An 8,436-nucleotide genomic window follows, 5' to 3' on the forward strand; every position below is an offset into this window, starting at 1 on the left:
TTGAACCGAAGTTGGAACCATGTTGAAGCAATGTGGAACCAATCCTGGATCGAGGTCGGATTAATATTGGACCAATTTTGGATCAGTGTTAGACAAACAATGTTGGACCAACGTCGAACCAATGTTGGTCCAATGTCGGATAACTGTAAGACCAATATCGAATCAAAGTCGAATCAATATCGGACCAATGACGAATCAATATTGGCCCAATGTCGGACCAATGCCGAACCAATTTTGCATCAATGTTGGACTATTGTCGGAACAATGTCGGACCAATATTGAATGAATGTCGGATCAATATCGGAATAATTAATGTGGACTAATGTCGAGCCAATGTCGGATTCAATCTTGGTCCAGGGTTGCTTAATGTCGAATCGATTTCGCATCAATTTTAAACAATTATCAGATCAATGTCGGATCAATATTGGAACAATATCGAACCAATGTCGAATAAATGTCAGACCAATATTGGATCAATGTCGAATTATTTTCGGAAAAAATGTCGAACCAATATCGAATCGATGTAGGAACTATGTCGGATGAATATTGAACCAATTTCGGATCAATGTCAACCAATGTCGGAAACGAACTTGAAACTGAAAATAGAGCTTCAATTTTCACTTTACACAATTCCATCGTTGCCAAAATTAGGTACTGATATTAGCTTCGGCTTTTGACTTCATTGTGCTTAAAAACCTGCAACACGTCATAAAACAACAACAACATTTAAGGTTCGGTTTAATTTTTCTTCATTTGAACGCAAGACCTCTGGAAATTTCAGCTTTTCCAGGTCCAGGATTTCCTGATTTTCCAGGTTTTTTTTTCCAGGAATCGACATTCTGTCAATCCCGTGCCATTTTCGAAACAATGTCGGACCAATGTCGGGTCAATTTCAGATTAGCGCCGGACACATGATGGATCGATGTTGGTCCAATATTTGACCAATGTCGGATTAATATCGGATAAATCTTGAATCGAACCAATTTCGATCAATTTTGGACCAATGTCGGTTTTTTTAATGTCGGACAAATACTGGATCGATTAGACCAATATTGGATCATTATCGGACCAATGTCGGATCAATATCGGACCATTTTCGGATTAATGTCGAACAAATCTTGGATCAATGTCGGATCAGTGTTAGACCAATTTTGGATTAATGTCGGACGGATGTTAGATCAATGTTGGATCATTCATGGATTAATGTTGGATCAGTATTAAACCAATTTCGGATTAATGTCGGAAAAATGTTGGACCACTGATAGACCAATGTCGGATCAATGTTGGACCAATGTCGGACCAATGTCAGATCGTTTTCGAACCAGACCAATTTAAGATTAAAGTCGAACAAATGTTGAACTACTAACAGCCCAATGTAGGATCAATGTTGGATCATTAGCGAACCAATGTCGGACCAATTTAGGACTAATGCCGAACAAATGTTGGATCAATGTCGGATCAGTGTTGGACCAATGTCGGACCAATTTAGGGTTATTGTCGGACAAATGTTGGATCAATGTTGTACCAACGTCGGATCTATGTTAGACCAGTGTGCGATCAATGTCGGATCTAACTTAGATCAATATCGGGCCAATGTCGGAACAATATTGAACCAATTCCGGATCAATATCGGACAAATGTTGGATCGATGTTAGGCCAATGTTGGACCAATGTCCGTCCAATGTCGGATCATTGTCGGCTTAATGTCGAATCAATATCGGACCAATGTCGAATCAATATCGGACCAACGTCAGAACAATGTTCGACCAATGACGGATTGATATTGGACCCATGTTAGATCAATATCGGAACAATATCGGACGAATATTGGATCAAGTCAATCTACTTTCTACTTCCGGGCGAGTCACACTTGCAATCAAGCCAAGTGAATGACAGTTAGCAGTTTCTTGATTATGTGTGCATTGTCTATTGAACAAAGGAAACATCGTATTTCTAGGACACTCATTGAAAAGGTCCACGTCAGAGCGACTCGGTGACGAATCTTTTTGTAGAACGTCACTGGAAAAAAGGATTTACGATGTTAACTACCATTCAAAAACTACCTGACCAATTTATTTCAAACTTTGCCTATACTTTCTATGTAAAAGGTACCTAACCCTAACCTGAGTTTTCGAGATAATTTTTCAATTAGCCGGGTAAAAAATGGTGGAATTTTTCGCGAAAATAACAATTTTTATTAAATATGAGTGAAAACCCCCCTTAATTGAAAAATTATCTCGAAAACTCAACGCAGGGGTTAGGTATTTTTCACACAGAATGTGTATGCTAAGTTTGAAATACATCGCTTAGGTAGTTTTTGAATGGCAGTTAATACCGTAAATCGTGTTTTTTCAGAGACGTTCTACAAAAAGTTTCGTCAGCGAGTCGAAATTTTTGCATGGAAAAATTCCAGAATGTTTTTTAAATAATATATTATAATGTACAAAAGTTTTGATCAATTCGCTTCACCCAAATTTCTTAAATAAATTCGCAACACAGCTTTTTTACGCTGAAACTATTCGACCTACCCCCCCCCCCCCTTTCCCTTTATGAAGAAGTCATGATCGAAAGATAAAGTAAACAAAGAGAGGCACTCTTTTGCACATGTGACCTTTTGAATTGGTTAGACATCATGAGTAAAGTCGAAGAAAAAGCTTTGCTCCGACCCAACGCTGCCGTCGTTAATAAGTTCAAAATTACCTTCTGAAGGTGAAAATGGAGCTTAGGCTTACCGAGGTCATCGATTTTCAGTATCATCATCTGTGCAATTCAGCCTTGATATCATTCAACACGTTAGCCCAAGCCGAACGTTTCGCTTTGCAGGACAACACAAAACATGTGGTTGAAGTGATAACGTTGGAATTATGATTCCTTTGTATATAGAAAATGACTACATAGAGGTAAGGCTACATGACTGAGCAAATTGCAAAATGCAAGTTGCAATACAAAAAAATAGAATCCGTTACACCTGATACTTGGAGAAACATATTCCCGGAACTAGCCGTTTGCTCAGAAACACACAGTCCTTTCGTTTTTTGAAGCTGTCACTAAGTTAGTGTCGGATTCTGATGAGACGAAGTCAAAACGCAAATTCCATTGCTAATTCTTCCTGGGCATTCCAACCGGTATTCTTACGGTGAGGATTCAGATCGATTCCCTTTTACTTGACGGGCCCTATTCTCACAGGCACGTCACTTAGCGACTAGAGCAACATTTTCTTCAATCACTAAGTGACGTGACTGTGAGAATAGGGCCCGATTAGAAAACTCAAATCTCACGGAACTACTACTAAACGAACTACGTTATGTAGCTATGCGTGGCAAATTCCTACGTGCGAGTATTGTAATCAGACAGCTCACCATGGACAACCTTGTGCAGAAGATGCAGAGGAGAATGCAACTCAACCGGTTGTCAACTCATCTACGGCAAACCAACCTAAAACAGCGTGAAGCGAAGGCAAACTTCATCAGATTCATCACGCTTTGGCAAAAATTCTCTTCATAGGACGCAATATGTCAGCGATGTTGTTGCAAACCTATTATCTGAAAACATCAGACATCAAATTAATATCAACTTTACCTGACACATCGACAGATTAACAAACGTAACCAACGAGATGAAAAAGCAAACAAAAACAACCGACCGCAAATAACAAGTCACCCATAGCGACGTTAGAGTGTGGACGAATGCAACACAATTGAGCGAAACGCAGTGTTTATCAGTTGTTTTATTTATTTCTCTACCATGCAACATCGTTAATTATAAAAGAAAAATAATATTATCCTGGATAACAAAAATCTTCGAATTCATCAGCGACAGGAGAAGCCCCCAATTTGTACCCTATCTGGCAGTCCACGTTCTGACGCCTAAGCTTCCCGTAAAAGTTTTTACTGGTCACATTTGCATATTTTTTCAATGCATTACACCTCACAAAATGTGCCTTCTGTAGCTGCTTCAGTGAACCAACGATCAACTCAATATCCTTCTGTTCCTGTACAATAAACAAAACACATTAGATGAATCCAGTTCAAATAGTTCTAACACTTACCGTTTCTACATCCACCATTTCCAGAACTTTGAGCCGTTTCATGGTGCAAACTGCCTTAGCGAACGAGTTGAACAACGTGCTGGTCTTATCCAGCCTCAGCACTTCCAGCTGCTGACTGAATACTCGAAAGAACGAATGGAGATTCTCCGCGTCACTTAAAAAGAATCTCATTCGGAATGGTGTATGATTTTTAATGGACAGTGTTCGCAACTTCGGGACACTGTCCAGTGGAATCAGTGAGCCAACAAAGGTCGTCAGTAGTTTCAAGTTCGGAAGTGATAACTTCTTCGCTGTGTCCAACTTTTCGATGTAAACCATCAGCTGCAGTTCCACCAGTTTCTGCAGATTACCTATCTCTTCGAAAGCGCCTTTACCCATATTCTGACCGTGAATAATTAACGTTTCCAAATTTTTAGCCTCTCGGAGGATAGCCTTGTAAAAGGGATGAAACATATTCTCCACATCCACCAGTTTCAAATACTTTAGCCGGCCGAACAACTTTGCATGAATCAAGCTAACATTCGGCACTGGAAACACATCGTCGGATCGAGCGATCAATGTTAAACTGTTCAAATTCGCAAATTTAATTGGCCCTACCGTCACACTGAACTGGGCAATATGCTCGAACGTCACACTCAGATTCTCAATCTGTCCGCTGAACAATCGCACCAACGGACTTACCGTCGAGCCGGAAACTTCCAACTCCATGATGCGTAGATTCGGCGCCTCCAGCCGAAAGCTGGTCGCATCCTCCTCATCTGTCTCTTGCAAGCATTGAAAACTAATCTTCCTCAAACTCGGCAGATGCAGATTGGCAGCACTGCCAAACAGCTGCGTCAGCGAGTGCTGGAACTGTGTCAGCTGTAGTTCTTCCAGATGTCCCACTACATTTTCACCGAAAAGAAAATCTCGCAGCGGTTCCAGAAACACATCCTTGCTCCGATTGGTTGCCAGCGAGTTAACGGCGAACGCCCGGTAGCGACTCATCTCCACCAGACTGTCCCCGTCCTGGCACATGTTGTCGGCACACAGGCAAAGTCGACGTCGCCGGATGTACCAATCGCTGGACAGAATCTCGTACCAGCGGACGCAGGCTCGCATCACGATACTTTGCTGGGCTTGATCAAGTTGGTCGAACACCTGACAGAGCAGCTCTGTCGGTAAATCGTTGATGTGGAGTTGATCCATGCTGCGTGTCGATTGTCACAGGATTTAGATGTACTACTGATGTAGTTTCCGCTGTAGATGGTAGTTATAGCAGCCGGTCGGGTTCAGGTTTAGTTTACCCATGCGGGGTGACAAGCTACCTATTGCTGGCGGTAATACAGCTTGATTACCTGTGTTGTTGATGAACAGCTTTACCCGCGTTTTCTTTTTGTTGCTTAAAATTAAATGATTTACATCAATTTGTGACTATCACAGAAGTAGGCCATGTTGGCCCTCTGACAGCACAGCTTACGTAGAACAGGCTAGTTACTGAGAGTATAAACATTTGTCGAGTGAGCGTCATCGAAATCGTCACCGTAAACTAATCAGAAGATTTTTTGCAGATATTAAGCTGTTGGCCCCTGGACAAAGGCTTGTCTAGAATCATGACTGCCATGAAGAAATTAAGATTAGGTTTGTTGTCTGCGGTCTACAGCATTTTACCAACTTCAACCAATTTTTGCTAATTATCACCTTGACGCACTGATTATTCATTGATTTTAGAGTCGTAAGCTTTTTCTCAAAACGTCATATCCAACAATAAGCGACTCATTTTTTACTTTCTCTTCTGTTAGAAACTTAATCGCTTTAACATTTTCCCCTTTACTAGTGAAAAGGCGTAAACATCAAAAGAGAAAGAGTAAACAAAGAGAGTCTCTTATTGTTAGATATGACGTGATGAAAAAAGCACTAGACGTGACAATATCGACGTAATATCTTAAACATGTTTGAAGTAAATCGTTTGATTATTTCATCGATTTTAATAACGTTACGTAAGCCGTGTTAAATTCATTTGTTATGGTCCTATACTCCTCCTTTTTATAGTCGTGGCAAGCTCAGTTTTAGCCGAATCTAAATTCTAATCACTCTGCTGTAATCTAGAGAGTTAAAAAAAAGTTCCAAAATTGTTCAAGCGGCTGCACGATATAGCGATTCGAAAATACCGTTCCGACATTTTTTGAGGCATGGTTGTTTGTGTACGACTGATATGGTTGGAGGAGTGTTAATGTGCTGATCACAGCATGCTGTGCGTTTGACGTTTTGGTTTAAATTTTTTCGTTTTGCAATTGTCGCGCATTGTAAATGAATTAAAAATTGGGTAATTAAATGATTTTTTTTATTACATACATCGATAAAGCTGATTTTCATGATTACAACAATGTTTTTTTTTCAACTCAGGAAACGTGAAAATAAAATATAAATTCAAAATAAAGATATATGTTAACAGTCTTTATTTGACATATCTCATTTCATGACAAAATACAATAATTTTTACCACAATTGTTTTATAATTTTTTATGTTATTATTTTAATTATTTAATTTTTTTGTATTTATTTTAATTTTAATAATAACATAAAATTTAATTTTTTTTATGTTATTATTTTAATTTTTTTATGTTATTATTTTATTTTTTTATTTTCAGGCAAACGAGAGATCAACGGCATCGATTAAAGACTCGGGCAGCCTTCATCAGGCAATATCGAACTGGCAGGGGTTCCTCCAGACGAGCACGGCTTAGTTGCGGATCGGCAACACACCGAGTTGCGCGTGTGATGTGTGTGCTGTAGGCCCGTGTTTGTTGACTTAGTTGACAGAGACGTTTCGTCTCAGCTTCAAGTCACACTAAACCATCGTTCGAGTACTGTACAAGCGAAAGAGGTACTTTTGAGAATAAGAAAAATAAAAGGGGTGAATAAATCTGTATACTGTTTGTTTTTAAGGAGGTGTATACGAGGTGCGACTTGCCAGTGCATCCCAGACTGGGACATTGGTTGATCCTCCTCGGACCCAAAGGGAATCCAATATTTAAGATTTGGCAGAACAATACTCGGCGCATACCCAGATAATATGTTCGATATCGTGATAAGCGTCACCACGAGCACAGATACCACCAGTCGCGAGCCCAATACGTCGGAGATGATGATTATTGAATTCAAAACTTTGTTTGGCAATCATAGCAACATGCACTAAGTTAGTGTCGGATTCTGATGAGACGAAGTCGAAACGCAAATTTGATAACTAATTTAGTTATAAGTTTTGTGCTCTTCACGCGCAAAGATTGTTTTAAACAATTTTCTCCTTAATGGAGAAAAATAGTTTGAACCTACATTTTTCTTCACCATGAAGAAATATAGTTCCGCTGGAGTCTTTATTTTCAAATTCTCTTAAATATCTCACCAACCATAGCCTCCAAGACAACGCAACATCAATGGTCAACGAACTTTCATCCAAGCAGACCGATGGCCGAGCATCCAAATAAAACCTTATCCACCTATCCTTTCAACTCCCCTTCACGAATCACGCAATCGGTCACGATCCTCCCGCACTACCGCCAACAAACCACGTGCTCCATTGAAGGCTGAGGAAAGTAGAAAAAAACAAAGTAGGAAAAAACCCGTCTGCTGGAAATCAGCTTTTATCCAAATTATTCCAAATTACCCCATCGTCTCTGGTTTTTTGTTGTTGTTATGATTTGGTTTCTGATCCCCCTAAAAACCCGAATGGACAAACAAAGAACGCGGGGCCGAAAAAACAGTTCTCGGCGGGATTAAAAAGTTGCAATTCATGTTATTCCATTACACTTATGCGCGGGCATTCTGTGGCTAGATTTGATCGGTTAAAAACCGTTTGGCGTTCCTCGTCGTTTCGAGTGGTGTCGTATCACCGCGACCTTGGTAGAAAATTTAGAGGTAAGTTACTTCTACCATAAAATATTTAAATACAGAAAAAAAATTAATAGTATACAGCTACAAATGCCGTGCCAGATCATCAGTTTTCATGCAAATTCATCAGCAAAAACCAATTTGAACTTTGTGCCGTGGACAGATAAAATTTCCACTGTCAAAGCGGCCATTAGAGGAGTTGCAATAAAATAAAGTATGTTTCCGGATTTTAAATCAACCAGACTTTAGTTCGAAGTATGTATATGTAGTTTGTAAAGTCTTGCTCATTTTGTTCTTATCTTTTCAATCCACCTTCAGCGAGATTAGTCCCTTTTTCTGCACCTTCTCAATTCAAGCCTTCGCACCGTTAACGAAGTTTCCTATCCTTGCTTTATATCACCAAACAAGAGCACTTAAGCTCTCGCAAAGTACATAGACAAGCAAACTAATTATAATTTTAATAAATACTTTTTTAAATATACTTCTTCGAGGCTACGATGAAGAGAGTACTCTGTCTA

The 8,436-nt window shown here is 39.6% G+C and overlaps 1 protein-coding gene across 1 annotated transcript; it reads right to left on the bottom strand.

The window, feature by feature from the left end:
- Nucleotides 1-3,778: 3,778 nt before the first annotated feature.
- Nucleotides 3,779-5,236, bottom strand: LOC131693418 (uncharacterized). Its single transcript, XM_058981213.1, has 2 exons — nt 4,049-5,236; nt 3,779-3,991 (listed from the first exon to the last, which is right to left on the bottom strand). The coding sequence occupies exons 1-2, from the start codon at nt 5,234-5,236 to the stop codon at nt 3,779-3,781; spliced, it is 1,401 nt and encodes a 466-aa protein (XP_058837196.1).
- Between the last annotated feature and the right edge of the window lie 3,200 nt (nt 5,237-8,436).

The sequence above is a fragment of the Topomyia yanbarensis genome, chromosome 1, assembly GCF_030247195.1.
Source record: "Topomyia yanbarensis strain Yona2022 chromosome 1, ASM3024719v1, whole genome shotgun sequence".
NCBI lineage: Eukaryota > Metazoa > Arthropoda > Insecta > Diptera > Culicidae > Topomyia > Topomyia yanbarensis.

Bases quoted from the DNA above. Each gene is read 5' to 3' on its own strand.
- LOC131693418 (XM_058981213.1), bottom strand. From the start codon at position 5,236: ATGGATCAACTCCACATCAACGATTTACCGACAGAGCTGCTCTGTCAG. The intron at 3,992-4,048 runs GTAAGTGTTAGA...TTTATTGTACAG, and splicing joins AAATGGTGGATGTAGAAACG to GAACAGAAGGATATTGAGTT.